Here is a 22,612-nt window from a genome sequence, read left to right as displayed (position 1 = left end):
TTATGTTAAGTTTAAAAATAAAATAAAATTTAAAATAAAATAAAATAAAAAAAAAAAACAAACAGAACAAAACCATTCTCTTTGCACTATCTCAACGAAGAGGCTGAAAAGGACTCCAAGCGTGTCTCACAACGCCCGGAGGCCTAGGCCCGCGGACAGACGCCCAGAGGCTGAGACCACCCTCGGGGCATGGGAGGGAAGCTGGGGAGAGCAGAGAGGGGTGCTTTCGGCGGCAATTTAGGAATTCGGGGTCGCGTCCACAAGCGCAGGACCAGACTGGGAAAAGTACCCCCGGAAGAACAGTAGAGATGCGGCAAAGGGGCGCTTCAGCCCCCGCAGCCGCGACTACCCCTGCTTTGGGACCAACATCTCACGAGGCCCCTTACCGATGTTCCCTTCGATGGAAATTTTCTTGATGCGGGTCCCCTCAGAGCTGGCTGCGGGAGACGGGCAGCTCCTCTTGGGTGGAGTGGCCATGCCTTGTCCTGTTGGCAGCCCCGAGCGTTTCAGGCAGGGAGGACTTGGAGGTGGCCGCAGGTGCGCGCGCCGGGGTTCACGCCACCGCGGAACTCGCCTTAACCTGCAGACTGAACTCTCTCCCGTCCAAGACTCTCTGGCCGGCGGATCCGCGGGTTTGATTTTGGCGCGCGGAGACAGCAGCCGATGGGGGAGGGACCGCGAGGTGGCCGCCCGCCCAGTGGGGAAGCCACGCCCCCGCCCTCCCCTAAATCGGAGATTCCACCAAGGGCCCCTCGGCCTGCACCCGCCATAGGAGGGACTCCTGCGTACGCACCCGGCACGTCGGGTCAAGGGGAAACAGGGGGCGGGGCCGCGCGCGCGCAGGCGCGTCTCTTACCAGAACGCGGAGGGCGTTCCCTGAATCTTCCGCGAACTCAGGGAGGGCGCCCAAGGTAGAAGGGCACTCGACGTTATCGAGGGCGGCCGGACTTTGGGGAACTCGCTTGTCCCATGGGGCTTGTGGTTTCTGAACCTCTGGACTGAACTGGTTGAGCTTGAAGCTTTGAACTCGTCAGGGGAGAGGTGCATAGTACAAAAATTAAAAGTATTATCCTTGTTCTCAGCCTTCGAGGGGAAGACGGTTATCAGGCCAGGTGGCGCTGGGCGATCCAGTCCTCAGGGAATGTATTGCAGTCTTATTGCACCCCAGACCTTATTTCGAAGGTTTTTTCGTGGATTAACTAGCATCAAGTGCAAGAGGTCTTACTATTTATCAGCGAGTAATCAGGCACTGAGGGGCTCAGTCAGTTCAGTTCAGTCGCTAAGTCGTGTCCGACTCTTTGCAACCCCATGAATCGCAGCACGCCAGGCCTCCCTGTCCATCATCAACTCCTGGAGTTCGCTCAGACTCACGTCCATCGAGTCAGTGATGCCATCCAGCCATCTCATCGTCTGTCGTCCCCTTCTCCTCCTGCCCCCAATCCCTCCCGACTTGTTGAAAATCTGAGAGTCAGTGAGTGGAACTGGGATGGGAATTTAGGTATTTAGATGCCACACTAGAAGAAGCCTTTCTTTATCTCTCATATCTTGGTTTGGATGCCCCGTTTACGCTGAAGGGGAGCAGATATGCCACCCCCAAATTGGCCACATTGGCATATTATTTTGAATTAAGGACACTCTGACTGTCCTTTGTTCCTCCTGGAAGCAGGAGCTAAATCTCTGGTGTGAACGGTACCCTCCGTGTACCAGGAGGGTAGAAAGCACACTTTTCCCCAGAGATTGGGAATTAAGGGCAGAGAAGGCTGGATAAATAAAACTAGTTACTGCTTCATCAACTTATTACACAAGGCCAATACCCCTTCATCTTGAGAATTCTTCACAAATTTATTCTTTGAAGATTCTGAAAGAGATGAGAATACCAGACCACCTGACCTGCCTTTTGAGAAATTATATGCAGGTCAGGAAACAACAGTTAGAACCGGACATGGAACAACAGACTGGTTCCAAATAGGAAAAGGAGTACATCAAGGCTGCATATTGTCACCCTGCTTATTTAACTTATCAGCAGAGTGCATCATGAGAAACGCTGAGCTGGAAGAAGCACAAGCTGGAATCAAGATCGCAGGGAGAAATATCAATAACCTCGGATATGCAGATGACACCACCCTTATGGCAGAAAGTGAAGAGGAACTAAAAAGCCTCTTGGTGAAAGTGGAAGAGGAGAGTGAAAAAGTTGGCCTAAAGCTCAACATTCAGAAAACTAAGATTATGGCATCTGGTCCCATCACTTCATGGGAAATAGATGGGGAAACAGTGGAAACAGTGTCATTTTTTTTTTTAATTTAATAAACAGTGTTTATTTTTCTGGGCTCCAAAATCACTGCAGATGGTGATTGCAGCCAGGAAATTAAAAGATGCTTACTCCTTGGAAGGAAAGTTATGACAAACCTAGATAGCATATTAAAAACCAGAGACATTACTTTGCCAACAAAGGTCCGTCTAGTCAAGGCTATGTTTTTCCAGTGGTCATGTATGGATGTGAGAGTTGGACTGTGAAGAAGCCTGAGCGCCGAAGAATTGATGCTTTTGAACTGTGGTGTTGGAGAAGACTCTTGAGAGTCCCTTGGACTGCAAAGAGGTCCAACCAGTTCATTGTAAAGGAGATCAGTCCTGGGCGTTCAATAGAAGGACTGATGCTAAAGCTGAAACTCCAATACTTTGGCCACCTCATGGGAAGAGTTGACTCATTGGAAAAGACCCTAATACTGGGAGGGATTGGGGGCAGGAGGAGAAGGGGACGACAGAGGATGAGATGGCTGGATGGCATCACTGAATCAATGGACAGGAGTTTGAGTGAACTCCGGGAGTTGGTGATGGACAGGGAGGCCTAGTGTGCTGTGATACATGGGGTCGCAAAGAGTTGGACACGACTGAGCAACTGAACTGAACAAGGTAGTAAAGCTTCTTGCTTTAGTTATTTCATTTACTCATGTTTTTATGGGGCATGCATGCTAAGTCGCTTCTATCGTGTCTAACTCTGCAACCTCATAGACGGAGGCCACCAGGCTCCTCTGTCCACAGGATTCTCTAGGCAAGAATACTGGAGTGGGTTGCCAGTTCCTTCTCTGTTTATGGGGCTTCCCTATGTAATTGTTTTTCTCCTGTTAATCTGTCTAATGTCAATTTATTAGGCGAATCACAGAAAACTAGCCTATCTGAACACATGGACCACAGCCTTGTCTAACAATGAATCTAAGCCATGCTGTGTGGGGCCACCCAAGACGGACGGGTCATGGTGGAGAGGTCTGACAGAATGTGGTCCACTGGAGAAGGGAATGGCAAACCATTTCAGTATTCTTGCCGTGAGAACCCCATGAACAGTATGAAAAGGCAAAATGATAGGATACTAAAAGAGGAACTAACTCCCCAGGTTGGTAAGTGCCCAAATTGCTACTGGAGATCAGTGGAGAAGTAACTCCAGAAAGAATGAAGGGATGGAGCCAAAGCAAAAATAATACCCAGTTGTGGATGTGACTGGTGATAGAAGCAAGGTCCGATGCTGTAAAGAACAATATTGCATAGGAACCTGGAATGTTAGGTTCATGAATCAAGGCAAACTGGAAGTGGTCAAACAGGAGATGGCAAGAGTGAACATCGACATTCTAGGAATCAGCGAACTAAAATGGACTGGAATGGGTGAATTTAACTCAGATGATCATTATATCTACTATTGTGGACAGGAATCCCTTAGAAGAAAAGGAGTAGCCATCGTGGTCAACAAAAGAGTCTGAAATGCAGTACTTGGATGCAATCTCAAAAATGACAGAAGGATCTCTGTTCATTTCCAAGGCAAACCATTCAATATCACGGTAATCCAAGCCTATGGCCCAACCAGTAACGCTGAAGAAGCTGAAGTTGAACAGTTCTATGAAGATCTACAAGATCTTTTAGAACTAACACCCAAAAAAGATGTCCTTTTCATTATAGGGGACTGTAATGCAAAAGTAGGAAGTCAAGAAACACCTGGAGTAACAGGCAAATTTGGCCTTGGAGTATAGAATGAAGCAGGGCAAAGGCTAATAGAGTTTTGCCAAGAGAACACACTGGTCATAGCAAACACCCTCTTCCAACAACACAAGAGAAGACTCTACACATGGACATCACCAGATGGTCAACACCAAAATCAGATTGATTATATTCTTTGCAGGCAAAGATGGAGAAGCTCTATACAGTCAGCAAAAACAAGACCAGGAACGGACTGTGGCTCAGCTTATTGCCAAATTTAGACTTAAATTGAAGAAAGTAGGGAAAACCACTAGACCATTCAGGTATGACCTAAATCAAATCCCTTATGATTATACAGTGGAAGTGAGAAATAGATTTAAGGGCCTAGATCTGATCAGAGTACCTGATGAACTATGGACGGAAGTTCGTGACATTGTACAGGGATCAAGACCATCCCCAAGAAAAAGAAATGCAAAAAAGCAAAATGGCTGTCTGAGGAGGCCTTACAAATAGCTGTGAAAAAAAAGGGAAGCGAAAAGCAAAGGAGAAAAGGAAAGATATAAGCATCTGAATGCATAGTTCCAAAGAATAGCAAGGAGAGATAAGAAAGCCTTCCTCAGCAATCAATGCAAAGAACTGGAGGGAAACAACAGAATGGGAAAGACTAGAGATCTCTTCAAGAAAATTAGAGATACCAAGGGAATATTTCATGCAAAGATGGGCTCAATAAAGGACAGAAATGGTATGGACCTAACAGAAGCAGAAGATACTAAGAAGAGGTGGTGAGAATACAAGAACTGTACAAAAAAGAGCTTCACAACCCAGATAATCACGGTGGTGTGATCACTCACCTAGAGCCAGACATCCTGGAATGTGAAGTCAAGTGGGCCTTAGAAAGCATCACTACGAACAAAGCTAGTGGAGGTGATGGAATCCCAGTTGAGCTGTTTCAAATCCTGAAAGATGATGCTGTGAAAGTGCTGCACTCAATATGCCAGCAAATTTGGAAAACTCAGCAGTGGACACAGGACTGGCAATGGTCAGTTTTCATTCCAATCACAAAGAAAGGCAATGCCAAAGAATGCTCAAACTACCGCACAATTGTACTCATTTCACACGCTAGTAAAGTAATGCTCAAAATTCTCCAAGCCAGGCTTCAGCAATATGTGAACCGTGAACTTCCTGATGTTCAAGCTGGTTTTAGAAAAGGCAGAGGAACCAAAGATCAAATTGCCAACATCCGCTGGATCATAAAAAAAGCAAGAGAGTTCCAGAAAAACATCTATTTCTGCTTTATTGACTATGCCAAAGCCTTTGACTGTGTGGATCACAATAAACTGTGGAAAATTCTGGAAGAGATGGGAATACCAGACCACCTGACCTGCCTCTTGAGAAACCTATATGCAGGTCAGGAAGCAACAGTTAGAACTGGACATGGAACAACAGACTGGTTCCAAATAGGAAAAGGAGTACATCAAGGCTGCATATTGTTACCCTGCTTATTTAATTTATATGCAGAGTACATCATGAGAAACGCTGGGCTAGAAGAAGCACAAGCTGGAATCAAGATTGCCAGGAGAAATATCAATAACCCTACATATGCAGATGACACCACTCTTATGGCAGAAAGTGAAGAGGAACTAAAGAGCCTCTTGATGAAAGTGAAAGATGAGAGTGAAAAAGTTGGCCTAAAACTCAACATTCAGAAAACGACGATCATGGCATCTGGTCCCATCACTTCATGGCAAATAGATGGGGAAACAGTGTAAACAGTGGCTGATTTTATTTTGGGGGCTCCAACATCACTGCAGATGATGATTACAGCCATGAAATTAAAAGACGCTGACTCCTTGGAAGGAAAGTTATGACCAACCTAGATAGCATATTCAAAAGCAGAGACATCACTGTGCCAACAAAGGTTCATCTAGTCAAGGCTATGGTTTTTCCATGGTCATGTATGGATGTGAGAGTTGGACTGTGAAGAAAGCTGAGCGCCAAAGAATTGATGCTTTTGAACTGTGGTGTTGGAGAAGACTCTTGAGAGTCCCTTGGACTGCAAGGAGATCCAACCAGTCCATCCTAAAGATCAGTCCTGGGTGTTCATTAGAAGGTCTGATGCTGAAACTCCAATACTTTGGCCACCTCATGTGAAGAGTTGACTCAGTGGAAAAGACCGTGATGCTATGAGGGATTGGGGGCAGGAGGAGAAGGGGACGACAGAGGATGAGATGGATGGATGGCATCAGTGACTTGATGGACGTGAGTTTGAGTAAACTCAGGGAGTTGGTGATGGACAGGGACGCCTGGAGTGCTGAGATTCATGGTCGCAAAGAGTCGGACATGATTGAAGGACTGAACTGACTGACTGACTGAGAGGGAAAATTTCTCCACCCTACAGTGCTATAAAGTTACCATACCTGTTAGGTCTGTTCAGAATAACAATAAGCTTAATTAACCTTGCATGCCTACACCCTGGGGATTCAGTAGTAAAGAACCCTCCTGCCAATGCAGAAGATGAAGTTCCATCCCTGGGTCAGGAAGATCACTGGGAGAAGGAAATGGCAATCCACTCCAGTATTCTTGCCTGGAAAATCCTATGCACAGAAGGAGCCTCATAGGTTACAGTCCATGGGGTTGCAAAAGAGTTGAACATGACTTAGTCACTATACAACAAAGTACAAATAACAAACGCATATTGAATTTTTGAATGCCTACATAGGTTCCATGTCCTCTTACAGATGACTCATCTCTGTTGTTGTTTAGTCACTGACTAGCTGGGGACAAATGCAGTGTAGAAACGCCCAGAATTTATTTTTAATCATGATAAAGACCTAATAAACAGGCTACTCCCCAGTCTAGAAGTTCCCAAGTTGAAACTCTTCACAGAAACTATAAATGGAATGGTGAATCCATTCTCAAAACAAAAGGGAGGGGGGAGGTGGGCAGAATCAAAATGTGATTCCATAGTGAACTCTAGGATGGAAACAAAAATCATTTTTTGTAAATTCCCTATGTTATTTCATAATTGTAGTACTTTATGTATATTACTTTTGTTTATCCCCATAGTAATAAATAGCAGGATTCTAGAAATGAGAAAGGCCTGAATATTTGTCACTGGTATAGCAAGGGAGTCAGGGAAGCGTCTAAGTTTTTGTTCTGCTTTTTTGGTTGCATCCTGCTGCTTGCAGGATCTTAGTTTCCTGACCAGAGATGAAGCCCAGGCCCCCAGCAGCGGAAGCCAGGGAATTCCCACTGCTTCTACTGCTAAGTCACTTCAGTCTGGTCCGACTCTGTGCGACCCCATAGATGGCAACCCACCAGCCTCCTCCATCCATGGGATTTTCCAGGCAAGAGTACTGGAGTGGGGTGCATTGTCTTCTCCATCCCACTGCTGCTGCTGCTGCTGCTAAGTCACTTCAGTCATGTCCAACTCTGTCCATCCCACTGCTAGGTATTATATATCCTACATCCAAACTTGAGGGGAAAATCATGAAATGGTAAGGGTTTTGGCAGCTACCGGAGAAAATAAAGCAAGGTGATTCTCTGAGACCTTCCAGGAGGAGGAAAGTAGAGCTCAGTCCCATATGGATCGGATAAAGATATTTGGGGTTGAGCAGATGGAGAAGACTCTTAAGCGTCCCTTGGACTGCAAGGAGATCCAACCAGTTCATCCTAAAGTAAATCAGTCCTGAATGTTCATTGGAAGGACTAATGTTGAAGGTGAAACTCCAATACTTGGGCCACCTGACGCAAGAGCTGACTCATTTGAAAAGACCCTGATGCTGGGAAGATTGAGGGCGGAGGAGAAGGGGACGACAGAGGATGAGATGGTTGGATGGCATCACCAGCTCAATGGACATGAGTTTGAGTAAACTCTGGGAGCTGGCGATGGACGGGGAGGCCTGGCATGCTGCAGTCCATGGGGTCGCAGACATGACTGGGCGACTGAACTGAAGAAATCTTTAACTGTGTTTCTTCCTCCACCAAAACAAAATGAAACTAAAAAAAAAATATATATATATATATAAACAAAAAACAAAACCACTATAGTGCAGTGACTGAAATATTAAACACGGGAAACTCTGACATCAAGTTCATTATATCCTCCATAACCAATGGCTAACATAAGGAAGAGACTAAAAAAAAACTCTTGAAAGTACTCCCTGATTTTTGTCCACAATGTCTTACGTGAAACTCTTGTAGTCAATTCAGTTTCGGAATTTTTCCAGTTTTGGAATTTAGAAAAGAAAAATAGTCACATATTATGTAACCATTCCTCACCCTCCTGCAGAAGTGTTAAATACACTAACATTTTGCAGTGAAACATCAGTTTTCACAGTGAAATAAAGATTGTTAACCTCATATCAGGTTCAGTTTGCAGTGAACTGAAGAAAGTACTTTGTTTTCTGAGCTTTTCAGACTTGGGAATTAGAGATAAAATACAGGGTATTAGAATACTCAACCAGGAACAAGTATGCTACCCTCTTAACTCCTGCCAGAAATTTTTCTACTCCTTCAATGTAGGAATTCCTTTTCTCCTGCAGGAATGCTGGTATAACTAAAGAATGAGACAGGGTCTCCTGATAGCATACAGGTTTATTAAAACTCTTTAACCAACTGAGAAAATGAAAATAATTTAGGCAGAAAATATTAAGTGGTTACACAACCCATGCATTTGTGTATACCCACCCAACAACTTCTGTAAAAGGATGTTTATCAACACAGTATGCCGGGGTCCAGCCCCAGCTGATCCAGGGTATTCGAAGGAGAGACGGCATAGGCGAGGGTCAGGAAACAACTGCTTAATTACACGTTAATTAAGGATACAAAGAGTAATAGAATGAGGATAGCTCAGTAGGAAAATTCAGTGGAGAAAAGAGGCTGAGTAGCTTGGTTTACGCGGGAGACCAATAAAACTTCAAGACAAGAAGTTTGCACCACTTACATAGGCCGCAGGCGTCCTTCCGTTCTCCCGAAGGAGAGGAGACACTGAGGCCTCCCCGGTCGGATCTTAGAAGCCCAGGCATAATTAGCAAGCATGGAGGGTTCCGCGCTCCAGATGGAGACTCAGCCAGAAGTTGAAAGAGAGAGCGACATGGGGAGACCAAGTTTTGGTGAACAAGGCCCGCACTTTATTTTCCAAAGTAGTTTTTATACCTTAAGTTATGCATAGAGGATAATGGGGGAAGGGGTGGAGTCATGCAAGGACAGCAGTTCCTGGTTCTAATCTAAGCCAGGCTTTCAAACTTATCATATGCAAAAGTTCAGGTGATTGACATCATCTTCTGGCCCGGAGGCCTGTTAACATTTTAAGAAACTTATTTTTCTCTAAAGGTGATTATTCCAAAGTCAGGCACCAGCCTCCAAAAAAGCATTGGACAAAGCTGCATTTTACATTTCTATACACCCATTATATCAATCAATACACTGCCAAGGACACAGTAGGTAAGGAGTATGGAGACTTAGCAGCAAACATTGGCCCAACAAGTGAAAAACCCTTCACCAATACAATTTCTAATCAATCTTTTAACTACTCAAAGGAATCTGTGTTTAGGCAGTTTAGAGCATCTCCTGCCTCTCACAGTTGGGAGGCTCTGAACAATCACATGTGGCCAGAAAAACCCATTCAGGCAGGCTAGAGGATTTCCAAAGGAGTTTGTAGGTTGAAACACTGTCACACCCAGGAATTATTAACTGGAGATGTAAGCTAACTCTTTTTTTTCAGAGAGAGGTAGTGGGGGACAGCCCCCTGTAAAGTCAGAGGTGTAGGTGAAAGCACAAAGCAGAAAGTAGGCAGACTCTGGTTTGGGGGGTAGATGCTCGAGAATTTCCAGGGGGACTCCTGAGGCTCGATCCTGCCTTTGCGTATGCCGAGCCTCCTTCCTCATGACCTTTGTCATGGGCGGAGTTCCTCACGCTGGCTCCCGGCAGTGATAGAATTCCAGTTGAGCTATTCCAGATCCTGAAAGATGCTGCTGTGGAAAGTGCTGCACTCAATATGCAATATGCACTCAATATGCAATATGCACTCAATATGCAATATGCCGGCTCCCGGCAACAGTAAACTTGCTTATAAATTTCTCCTATCCACAACCCAAATCTCTCACATTGTAGGCAGATTCTTAACCATCTGAGCCACGAGGGAAGACCAAGAATACGGGAGTGGATAACCTATCCCTTCTCCAGGGGATCTTCCCGATCCAGGAATTGAACTGGAGTCTCCTGCATTGCAGGGGGATTCTTTACTAGCTGAGCTACCAGGGAAGCCCTTTAATGGTCTACAATGAAGACAAAATATTAAGATAAAATCTTGGCTTAATGGAAAAGTCAACACTTATTTTGCTAACTATTCTCATAGTAATAGTATACTTAAACAAAATAAAAGCACTGGCCTCAAGGTCAAGCATATTCAGGTTTTTTAACCCTAGTTCTCATCAGTGACTTTACAGTTTCCAAGCTTTAGCTTTCTAGTATAAAAAATATTGAGATACTAATTTCCAGGGTTGTTGTGAACATTACAAAAAATAAGGCCTAAAACTGTTCAACATATTTCATAGACCTTCAATATTTCTCTGGGAATGTACGCAATGTGGGAATACCTATAGCAAAAATGAACACTAATGCAAAGTCAGGATTCATGACCAAACATAACTATTTATTATTTTTTAAATAAACATTCAGTTTCTTCCTTAAAACAAACAAACAAAAACTAGAAATTAAATAGTTCCAATCCCATCACATACAAGTCTGTATACTTTATTTACATCTCTCAAAACATATTGCCGACTTTCTGACATTCAGTACCCTCTTTTTATTTTTTTTGCCACATCATGTGGCTTGCAGGATCTTAGTTCCCCCAACCAGGGATCGAACCCAGGCCCAGGCAGTGAAAGCGCCAAGCCTTAACCACTTGACTGCCAGAGAATTCCCTCAGTATCCCCTCTTAAAACAAAAATGATGAAATAGTTTAAAGTTTGATCCACAGTAACTACAATTTGAGTAATCTTGGCACAATTTACAATACAGCGCCCATATTGCATTTCATGTTTTAGACAGCTACTTTAATATAGAGAAACTGTCCATCTCCATGAGAGTGGGATCCTGCCTTACTCATTCTCTACAACACTTGCACAGTGTGTATGCTACCACTTCCATTTATGGCACTGGTAGTATTTTTCTGGTTTTGTCCTGTTTGATAGAAATGATTTTATTAAAACTTTAAGTGTTCTTATATTTATTGTATTTCATGATGCTATTCCTAGGTAATTGTAAGTAATAATGTATAGGAAACATTCAAATAAAACAAAAGTTTTTCCCTACACGATAAGTGCCTTACCACCCTAGCAATGCATGTACAAAAATAACAAATACAATTTAGTGGCTGTAAAAAACTATTTCCCCTAAAAATAGTTATCTCTGCAGAACAATTCAGGGAGACAAGTGTTCTTAAAATGAAAATGTGCGAATCTATTTTACACCTTGCACAATTAAGTAAACAAAAATTAAAATGTGCAAACCTGTAAGAAATAACCACACATAAACAAATTTATAACAGACATTAAATATTAATACAATTTTAAATGTATATCACTAATAATATCAGTTTCAGTGACATAGTTTAAAGAAAGTTGTCAACCAAAACAAACCAAAAATGCTTCTTTAAGTTTTACTGTCCAACACTTCAGCCACAACCTATCTAGTGACAGCAATCACTTTAGAATCACCAATAGTGAGGACCTATATAATCAATCTGTTTTGTTTTTTGTCCATGTGAGTGTGTGTTGCAAGATGGGGAGGAAGAAGATAGGGAAAGTCAACAGCCATAAGGAAACAATTTACCTCCAAAGAGAAGGAGATGACAAGTAAACAGTTTGGAAAGGCCAGTGTTTTCACTATCTTTGAGGATTTAATCCAAATTTTTCTATTGTGTAGTATTATGTACAGAAAATGTGTCACACTTGCAAAACTGAGAGTACTCAGTATTTTAATCTGTATTTTCTCTTTTGTCAAAATTTAAGTATGGCAGACACAGAAACACAATCTTATAGCTTCAAAATGATTTTTTCTCTATGATTATCCCATTAGGAGAGCCTCAAAAATTCAAATTGTCTGCAATCAGAATTGTTATTATAGATTAAAATCATTTTCCATTAAATCATGAAATAATTTTACCTCTAAACAGTTTTCTCATACACCATTACACTGATAGCTGAACAACAGTAATTCCTATGTGAAACTGAATACTACGACAATATGCTGATATTTAAATCATTTTAGGAGTGGTTCTTAAAGTATAGATCTAAAATAGTGTTTCTAGGAATTGGTATATTTTTTTATGTCCCAGATATGTTTCAAAATAAGCTTTCCTCTTGGTATGCAGTGATATTTTCAAATATACTTCTTGATTGTATCTTTTAAAAAGACAACAAAATGTTAAAGTTATAAACGACATGAAATGATTATACAGTTTGAAATTTTTTACTACGATACAGGCTTAAATTCAGCGTAATTAATATATAAAATGTGTTCCAATTTCTCCAGCCTTGAAATTTAAATTGTTCATTTGCATGAAAATAAGTTTTTTTTAAAAAAGGATAGAGGTAAAGGTTGTTATTTTCTTAAGTTACTTCTATCTTAAATATTGGATCCTTTTTTTTAAGTTATTATATTTAAGTGTAAGATAATTAAACTAAATTTTTAAAAATAAAATGTATACATCCAAATGATATTGCCTACCTCAAAGTAGTGACATGAGGAAATTATGTTTTTTATTAAATGATGCTACAAATCAATACTCAAAACATTCTCTTCTGCAATTCAGATCCTATGGCATATTTTTTTTTCCCATATTCTTTTGAACTTCCTTAATAGTTTAGTTCTCAGAAAAGAGCCAAAGCAGAGTCGTTTTGGTAAATGAGATAGGTCATATTAAGCTTCCAGAAAAGTTTTTGGTGCAACTAAAATGATGAAATGGATTTTCTTGTATAGTCACACACCAACTCTCAAGGCATCTCTGAAAGTGATTACACCTCTACAGTGTAGCTGGAATAAGTAGTGCTCCCAAAGCAACCACCCTGAAAATCAACTCTCACTTGGCTATTTAAGGTGTGGCATATTTATTTTAAAAGGAAGTCCTACAGACTAACAATTGTATCTCCCATATCTTACCATTTCAGTGGTTATCAAAACCTCTCTCAGAGAGGGTGAAGACAAAGGTATAAAAGAAATCTATTACTGTGCTATTTTCCCCTAAGCAAGGAAAATACTATACATAAAATGGAGTATGGTGATTACATGTAAAATATAAATATGCACATTATCTGTAATTCCTGAAGAGATTGTAGTGCTTTCTTTCCTGATAAGACAGGCGGTAACTCAGTCTGAGACATATTTATTATACTCTAAACATTTCTTCTCCCATCTAGTTTTATGCTGACCATTTAGCATTTACAAATAACAAGCAAAGGCAGGAAGAAACAGCTATCTAAAATCTTTCAATTTAAGGTAAACTGACCTCCAAAGCCTCTACCAGCTAACACATACTTACTGTTTTACTGCAGCCTAATGCCATGGTTTTTGTGGGAAACAGAATAATCAAGCCAGCAAATAAAAGCCAGTAGCACCACCTACAGCTAATGAAAGATTTTCACTCTTTCTGTTACTAATTTCTTTCCACCACCATTACTCCATCATTTAAAAGAATTCCTAAAACTTGCTTTATATCAACAGTTAACCAAAGCATTGTGACAGTAACACTATGTAAACTTATTACTTTATATGTCATGCTTTCATCAGCATATGAGAAAACCAACTTCTGCTTTGTATCTCTGTAAAAAGGGTGGGACGGGGGTGGGGGGGGTGGGGGGGTGGGGGGAATCATTATCCTGGTTATTTATAAATTAAGAAACTTGGAAAGAATCCAATAGACATTTATAAGCAAACTCTGTTGCAAAACAAGATGTGATCCTTATTTTATAAAGGGCAACTTACTAATGCTCATGGGAACCAACTGAATCAAAGCAACTTTTTAAGAAATCAGTTATTTTGCACATGCTCTGGTGTTTCCCTACATGCAGCCATGTTAACACCATGTACACTGCCAGGCCTCTCCCTGGGAGAATGTCTCTACTTTGTTACCATATATACACATACATATGTCCTTACTTCCCAATACCTCTTTTTCAAGGAATACTCAGAAGCAGGCACCTGAGATTCTGGCACAGTGACAAGAAACTATCTACCTAGAGTGGAAAAGTCAGTCCTGCTACTAAACATTAATTTATAATAACATTTGTACAGTACTATGTAAGGCTTAAATGAGAAAAATGAATGTTTTAATTTTCTCTCCACACTTGACTACCGCAACCCCTTTATTATCAGGTTGATATGAAGTCAAATGCAGTATGGAAGACAATTTGAATAATCATGTGCTTCATTTTCTTAAATGGATAGGGCCCAAATCACTGGATGTCAAATTTTATTTCTGAATCAACCCATAGTGGCTGATGTTGTATATCTGGATACTAAAATATTTGTTTTAAGGACATCAGCAGTTCTCACTGCAGTTTACAAATAGGTGTTACCAATGAATGTCCAATATATTTGCCTCTGTCAGTTTCTCCTGTTAATTCCATGTTGGTACATGGAGAATGATTGCTAGAAATGAAATGGGAGAAAAAGTTCCTAGTGATCATATTGCAATGGCATTAAATTGTATCACTATTCGATTTGTTAATGGCAAAACCAAACTGATTTCATTTTATATTCTTTTCTATTAAGTGTTTTTAGTCTATATAATTTCAGAGCAAAATTTCTAGTCTACAAGGTAAAAGGTATATATTTCGAACTGAAGGAAACAGTTTTACCAGAACTGACAAAATTAAAACTGAAAGTCTAAGAGGATATTTTGCAAGAATAAAACTGAAGTGAAAAATGTTAATATTTACTTCAAAAACTAAGTTTCTGAATTTTTTACTTATGGGAATAGTTCACTAGAAAGTCATGGCAAAAAAAGGTACAAGTAAGTACTCATTTAACACTTTCATTATCTGATATCACTGCAAAGAAAGACTTCCTTTCACAGTGGAAAAATCAGAAGTCAGAACGCTTGGGCCTACAACAAGCAAAGAAGGTACTGTATCATTTTAAAATGATAAAACACCAGCTCCATTCACTGAATGGAAATGCTGTAAAGTGATCAATTTTCCCACAGAGTCCTTAAATTCCATGTGCATGCCTATATCTAAAGTTAGTAATTTATTTTTAACTTCACATGGAAGTTGATTCCTAAAAGGAAGTCTCTAAGACTTTGTTTACAAGATATTGATTAAAATCTTCATGCCATTCTAGTCAAGCGTTCTGAGAAAGGACTTTCTTGAACTTGACTTCCCATACTTAATCCCATCTATAACGCCCCATTCAAACTAACCCCACCCTCGTCCCCCACAACCACACACTCCAGTCCTCTTCAAAGCAGAAGGGGATTTTGCAGACTTATGGCTCATTTGGCAATTGCTAAGAAACCTCACAGTTCAGCATCACCTCTGAAGATCGCAAACCTATATATAACCTGAATTTTTACACCTACAGTGCAGTTAAAGTGTAGAAAGAAGCCAAAATGTAACAGCTATTACATTTCAACATCTTCAAGTTTCAATATCACAGATATCAAGAGATGGAAAAGACTTGCTTGTAGAACTCTAAGCATCCGTTGAACAGAATTACTATCAATATCAAAAATAATTAAGAAATACTAATTTTTATGCCCTACATGCACACCTTTACAAATTGTGTTTCTCTAATGTAGTAAAAGTTGGAGATCATCAATTTAGGTAAACTATGGCTTTTATCAATATTTTAAAACATGCATCAGTAAGTGCCCTGGGTAGAAATCCTAATATTGTTTCAAGCCCTGTTCAATTCTATGTCTGTGCTTTGCACCTCAGAAGTGAGCCTGCCAAGGCACTTAAAAACGTCTTTTGGGGACTTCAAAAATCAGCCACAATTTACACAGGGAGAACACCCATCCATGAACAGTCTAATCAGTAAGCATTTTCTTTCAACATATAATATTATTAAAAATTCTCCAAGTTAAAAAAAATACTATATGCCACTAAGACAAAATTTACCCCTATCAAATGTATAGACAGTGGTTCTTGGCTTCCTCTAGCAATAGTATATGGTTTCATTTATTCAGATTAAAGAAAAAGGAACCCAAACAAGCCCTCCAAGAGTAAGATAAAAACAACCAAGATAAAAATAAAATACAACAAAATTCAAATACACTCCACACAGCTTCATTTGAGGAATAATTTGCATAGGTCCCCATCCTTTTATCTGTCCTTTGAGGTGAGTTTTTCAATCAGTTCCTGGAGTGGTGCAAGTTCTCTTCTATCAATAAGGTTGAATTCCTATGTGCCGAGAAAGGCAGAAGAAAGAGCAAGAACATATTATTTACATCTCATTCCAAAATAGATTTCCATTAACATTTGTTGGAAATTAGCTTTTAAAGTAAATGTAAGTCAAATCTTTAAAAAAAGAAAAAAAAAGGTTTTTTTCCCCCTATTCTCTACCTCTTGCATCTTAAGCAAATCACTTAACCACTTCTGGTATTTTACATTTCTACTAATATTAGGACAAATTCTCTCTTAAGATTCTGGAGAAGAGAATGGCAATGCACTCCAGTATTCTTGCCTGGAGAATTCCATGGACAGAGAAGCCTGGCCAGCTACAGTTCGTGGAGTTGCAAAGAGTTGGACACGACTGAGCGACTAACACACACACACACACACATATCTCATAAGATTACTATGGGGACTAAATGTGATACTGTGTGTGAACCACTTCATGTAATCCCTGACAGAAAGTAAACAATAAATGAGACTTGCTGCTCCCTGTTAGGATGAATAACCGGGACACCATTTAGATATATCCAATCAAGCAGGGACCAAAAAAATTCTCAGGCAAATTACAGCATTATATGAAGAATAAAAGATTTAGTTTATGTTATTAACTAACATATCTGCAAGCTACATAGGATATGGTATGAGAATGACATGAATAATGTGGAGTCCAGAGATGATAAGTAATAAAATCCTATAAAGAACAAATAAGAAAGCCTGGATTTAATTTGTGCTTCTTTAGAAGTTCTATCACTGTCATTCTGAAATTCAATTCTGAATAGCTTTCCTCTATAAAAATAGTTTATAAATAATAAGGTTAAAACATAAAGGTTGTCAATATTTCTGATCTTCTGCCACAATGGGGCATTCTGAGCTCTCAATTTTACTCATTTATTAGCACTCACCATGTGCCAACAGTAAGAACAGAGAAGAAACATTAAGGGGCATTTAACAGCAAGTCTACCACTAAGATTTGTGGGGTGTGGACCAAGAACACAAATGGATATTATATCACATGACTAAGTTATTATATTTTATATTAAGCTAATATATTTTTATATATGTTTGATTCTCCTGCCTTGACAAATACATCTTCATAGTAGCCAGGAAGGCAGATTCAAATTTAGAATTTTTAAAAGACTCCTCAAGAGTCTACAAACGAGGAGAGCCAGTCCTTGACCCTCAGCAAACCTCCCTCATCTACCAAACCCCAGATCTATCCTGTACTTGAAAGGGTCTAATATGCAGGACTGTGGACACCCTGACTGGCTTATAAAGGCAATGACCACAACACACTCATGAACAGCTGCAATATGGGTATTCCCTAGGTTTAGAGATATACACATAAGAGACATGACCTTCCCTTAAAACAATGGGCCAACAGAAAAGATCCATGCAGATCCTGGAAATACACTTGGGACCATGTGGGCAGGGAATTCTGAATCTCACGTACCCAAGTATATACCAGAAGGGACCTATGCAGGTATGTTCTTGGCCATATGGATTTCTCACTCTGTGGGGAGGAGTAAGCTAGAGAAGGGCCAGGGTCAAACTTCTAAACTGTGAGGCCCAGGGCAGGGGCCATTCTCACTCAAAGAGGTGATCCTATATAACCAACGGACCCATCTTTAAAACCATCACAGTGTCCTCGGATGTAATGAGGCTCAGATGTGGTAAATGCCACATACCAATTTCTTACTATTTGCTAGGAGTTGGGAGATACAGGGGACTTTAACATCATACAGTTTAAGGTAAAACTAACCTTTCTGGTGAGAGAAATCCTCTCCCAAACTACTGAAAAGTCAAGTAATCATGTTCTGCATAAACCAAGGCACAGAGGCAGACGTTTAGTATAACATTTTCTTTGTTTCTATTGGTGTCTATAGATAGGACACCACAGTAAAATAATTGCTCAGAGCAATGGTTTTGGCAAGTTACTATCGCCTAAATTTTTTTTGTTTATACAGGTGAAATTAAGATACAAAACGTGTGCCCTCAGTGTGAGGACTGTGAATAGAAGGAAAATAAACAAATTTTTCTTTGTGGAGATGAGTGTGAGAAAGGCATTTATAAGTTTACATACAAAAACAGATTTAAAAAAAAAACAACAGAGCTCTAAATCATGGACATCTCCTACCTACCATCTTCCTTCTCCAACCTCCACTGAAAAATATCTGCTCAGTTTATGCATTTCTCCCTTTTTCACTCCTACCTGTTGGTTCTCTAATTACTATAGCAGGGCAAGAATAACCTCATTTCTTTTTAGTCTAAATCTCTAAAGCCAGTTGTCTGAGAACTAAACAGTGAAGGAAGAGGAGGTCAACTTAAGGAGTTGGATCAAAGATTAACGGACGTCCGGAATATCAACATTCTTTGGGACATTTCTCCCCTCTTTGGAATAATGGACAGTTATCAAATTCAGAACTTACTCAGACTATGGTTTTAAAAGGAGGGAAAAGATATGCTATTTAAAGTTCATTTCTATGCCAGATCTTCAAAAAAAGATCTAGAGTAGACAGGAAAAGGGATAGCAGGAGCGCTCAGAGACAAGTTCAACTCCATGTCCACCAGCCAAGTTCCCTATTCAGCTGCTCTGTTACAGACAATTAGCTGAAGTAAGATCGCTCAGATTCACTGTAGACTTGCGATGGAATTCAGAAACTGAAGGCAAGTCTTTATCATCATGGCAAGTATTCAAGAGGATAAAGACTAAAGAAATACAGCAAATTTTATTCTGACAGTATGGATGTAGTATTCATCTCATAACTTTGTAGATAACTGCTTTTACTGAGCAAAAAAAATCTCTTAATCCAACTTGAAAGTGAAAGTGGCTCAGTCGTGTCCGACTCTTTGAGACCCGATGGACTAAACAGTTCATGGATTTCTCCATGCCAGAATACTGGAGTGGGTAGCCTTTCCCTTCTCCAGGAGATCTTTCCAACCCACGGGTCGAACCCAGGTCTCCAGCATCACAGGTGGATTCTTTACCAAATTCTGAGAATTTGAGAATTTACCAAATTCTTTACAAAATATTGAGCTATCAGGGAAATCCCTAATCGAACTTACCTGGACAAAAAAAATAAAGTGCTTGAAAGATGTATTGAGATGTGCTTCCTCTTGAAGCTGGATCACAGGGTCGAAATGCTGATGATAAATGTGAGCATAAACCCTAAAGAGGCGTTTGAGTATAGTTTTTGCCACAGACATGAAATTCTTCGGAAATGGGACACCTAGTAAAGAGATAAACAACTTCCTCTATTAACAAGAAGAGAATACAGCAGTATGAGTTTGTCAGCAAGTGACAACATAAATTACCAAAACAAGGCTGAAAATAAGAAATATTTTTATTACCACTTAATATACCCATTGTACATTTCAAATGTTCTCAATATATCATGAATGAAAACAAACTTCAATGCTTCTATGGAATAAGAATCTGTCTTCAGTATGGACCCTTAGGCCTGTAATATAACACCAGTTTACAAAAAATACCACAAATAAATGTCTGAGATGGTAATGGCGCTAAAATGCACACTTAGTCCCTCAGATTTCTTACGCTGAACACAAATAATGTATTACCATGTTTAGTTTTGTCTGAAATGCTGGCAATACATTTATATATTTTTTTCCTATGGAAGTTATCGCATTACTACACCAGGACTACATTTATCTTGAAATTAGCTGTAGTCTCTGCTCAATTAGACAGACTGGCTTTCTGAATTAGAGCACTTTTATAGCATTAAACAAATATAAAACTAGAAAAATACAAAAATCCACATCCCTTGTTAAACTGGCTAAATGATCCAGACTGGCAAAACAGAAGCCAAATACTTTTATGGTACTACCGGCTTCAATGTGATCATATTGCCTACTGCCCACTCAAAAATACTATAAGTCACAACAAGGTCCTACTGTGTGGCACAGTAGGGCACTCTGCTCAATGCTATCTGGCAGCCTGGATGGGAGGGGAGTTTGGGGGAGAAAGGATACATGCATATGTATGGCTGAGTCCCTTTGCAGCCTACCAGAAACTATCACAACATTGTTAAACGGCTATACTTCAATATAAAGTTAAAAGTTTAAAAGAAAAAAGTTATAGGTCACAAGAAAACATAAGACAACATAAGACATTTGGGGGGACATAAGTGTCTCCCGAATGAAGGGACACTATACTAAATAGTATGTTACACTCTTCAAAAATGTCAATGCCATGAAAGACCAAAAAAGACTAAAAAATTGGAATAAGATCTGTAAATTAGACAATAATATTGTACTGGTATTACTTTCCTCATTTTGAAAGTTGCTCTGTGATTGTCTAAGAAAATACACATTGAAGCACATGGAGATAAAGGTCATCACATATGCAACTTACTCTCAAATCTTCAGGAAAAAGAAAGAATGTGGGGTCAGGAGGGAAGAAAAAGTAGGGAAGGAGCGAAGCAGGGAGGGAAGGAGGGAGAGAGAGGGAAGGCAAATATTAAAATGCTGGCAACTAAAGAATCTGGAAGAAGGATATATAAGGGTTCTTTGCACGATTCTTACAAATTTTCTACTAACAAAAGTCTGAAATTGGGTTAAAATAAAAAGTTTAAAAATATGGAAGATAAAAGATGAGGGCACTTATCCCATACCATACTATGTATATAGGGAATACAGTTTTGAAAAATAGACCTTTCATTACAAAGGCTTTGAAGTAGTTAAAGCATTCAATGAATGTGTCATGACAGCAACTATTTACATTGCTGTCTCCTCCACCACATCCTTCTCCCCAAAAGTAAAAAAGCATAAAATACAGTCAAGAAGTTGAAAAAGCAAATTCTAATTTTTTTTTAGAAAACACAGGGGTAAGCAGTTTGACACAGTAAAATCATATGAACTGTCTAAATGTAAATAATTTCTGCTTGAAAGTTTAGCCCTTTAAAAGGCCAGCAAATATAAAAAAAAGCAAAAGTCACTTAGGTGCTAATAGGCCAACCCATCAAATCTTGTTTTCTTCTCACCTTGTTTGATTTCACAGTCTGCAAGGTTCATGCTATGGGTCATGAATACAAATGCTCTGACAAGAATATAATGTAATACTGGGTTTATGTCATATAAAAGTGAAAGAAAGTGAAAGTGGCTCAGTCATGTCCGACTCTTTGCGACCCCATGGACTATACAGTCCATGGAATTCTACAGGCCAGAATCCTGGAGTGGGTAGCTGGTCCCTTCTCCAGGGGATCTTTCCAACCCAGGGAATGAACTCAGGTCTCCTGCATTGCAGGCAGATTCTTTATCAGCTGAGCCATGAAGGAAGTCCCTTATGTCATACAAACTCCCTTTCTAAATATGAAATGGATACGACTACAGCAGATGTCTAACTGGCTGTTTACCCAATGTCCAGTCTCTTTTTTTCCCTTAACACAGGCCAGATTTGTTACAATCCAAGATATACTGATCTTCTTATTGTTTAAAATTATAGGGAAGTTTACCTAATTAATACATGATAAACTTGGTATGAAAAAGACACTTTTCAAGCATATAAGATTAGAAATATTAGAAATATTTTGAAGTGGCAGTTAATCCAGCGTGGTTCCTTGAATATACAGGCAATTCTATTGTCCTAGAAAAGTATGAAGGTAGATAAATCATGATGGATCCCAGTTAACCAAAACAATTATACCAATTTTTGATGGAAATAATGTCTCATCATCCAACTGGTCCTGAACCCAAGTCATCAGGTAATCAATATACTTTGGTGCAGAGCACTTAATAGGCTTCTTTATGTTTGTTCCATCTGCCCAATGATACTCATATCTGTATTGGAAAGATAAAAAGCACACAGAATATCAATATAATCTATACATAATGTCTGTATTTTTTGTATTACACGTATGTTTATTTTGAATATATTCAGGGCATATTTTAATCTCTTCCTCCAAATTAATATTTTTTTGTATTTGGCATTTTAAAATTGCTATTAGACTATTTTGCATTTATCAGGATACAAACTAAGATTCCACCAAACTCATTTTTTGTGAACTTTCCTTCATATATAACTTTTGTATTTTAGAATCACATACAGTATAAATTGCCATAGTAGAAACCCTAAGTTTATTTCCTACTTCTATGATGAGCATCTTTAATGTTTATAATTGTTGTCTTTTTCCTCAAAAAACATTTCTCCTTACACAATACAATTCTCTTAAATTTGGGGCGTTAAAATTTGGGTTAAGGATACAGAATGAAACAGAAGTGCCAAAATAAAA

The 22,612-nt window shown here is 39.5% G+C and overlaps 2 protein-coding genes across 3 annotated transcripts in view; both read right to left on the bottom strand.

Annotated features, from left to right (window-relative positions):
* DCK (deoxycytidine kinase) overlaps window positions 1–9,105 on the bottom strand; it is a 36,082-nt gene extending 26,977 nt beyond the window's left edge. Inside the window, exon 1 of one of the 2 annotated variants that reach the window (XM_055588763.1) lies at window positions 8,909–9,105. In XM_055588763.1, the coding sequence (XP_055444738.1) occupies window positions 8,909–8,990 (82 nt within the window). In that variant the 5' untranslated portion in view covers window positions 8,991–9,105. Of the gene's footprint in view, window positions 1–386; window positions 761–8,908 lie in introns of those variants that run through there. The other variant, XM_055588762.1, reaches the window with a different exon arrangement.
* Window positions 9,106–16,123: 7,018 nt separating this feature from the next.
* Window positions 16,124–22,612, bottom strand: part of MOB1B (MOB kinase activator 1B) — a 52,225-nt gene continuing 45,736 nt past the window's right edge. The window contains exons 4-6 of the mRNA XM_055588761.1: window positions 22,027–22,160; window positions 19,431–19,594; window positions 16,124–16,373 (exon numbers count right to left, since the gene is read on the bottom strand). Of these exons, the coding sequence (XP_055444736.1) occupies window positions 16,296–16,373; window positions 19,431–19,594; window positions 22,027–22,160 (376 nt within the window). The 3' untranslated portion in view covers window positions 16,124–16,295. The remainder of the gene's footprint in view (window positions 16,374–19,430; window positions 19,595–22,026; window positions 22,161–22,612) is intronic.

This window comes from Bubalus kerabau, chromosome 7, assembly GCF_029407905.1.
Source record: "Bubalus kerabau isolate K-KA32 ecotype Philippines breed swamp buffalo chromosome 7, PCC_UOA_SB_1v2, whole genome shotgun sequence".
Lineage (NCBI taxonomy): Eukaryota > Metazoa > Chordata > Mammalia > Artiodactyla > Bovidae > Bubalus > Bubalus kerabau.
Note: the sequence above shows the minus strand (reverse complement) of the source record. Positions and strands in the feature narration are given on the sequence as shown.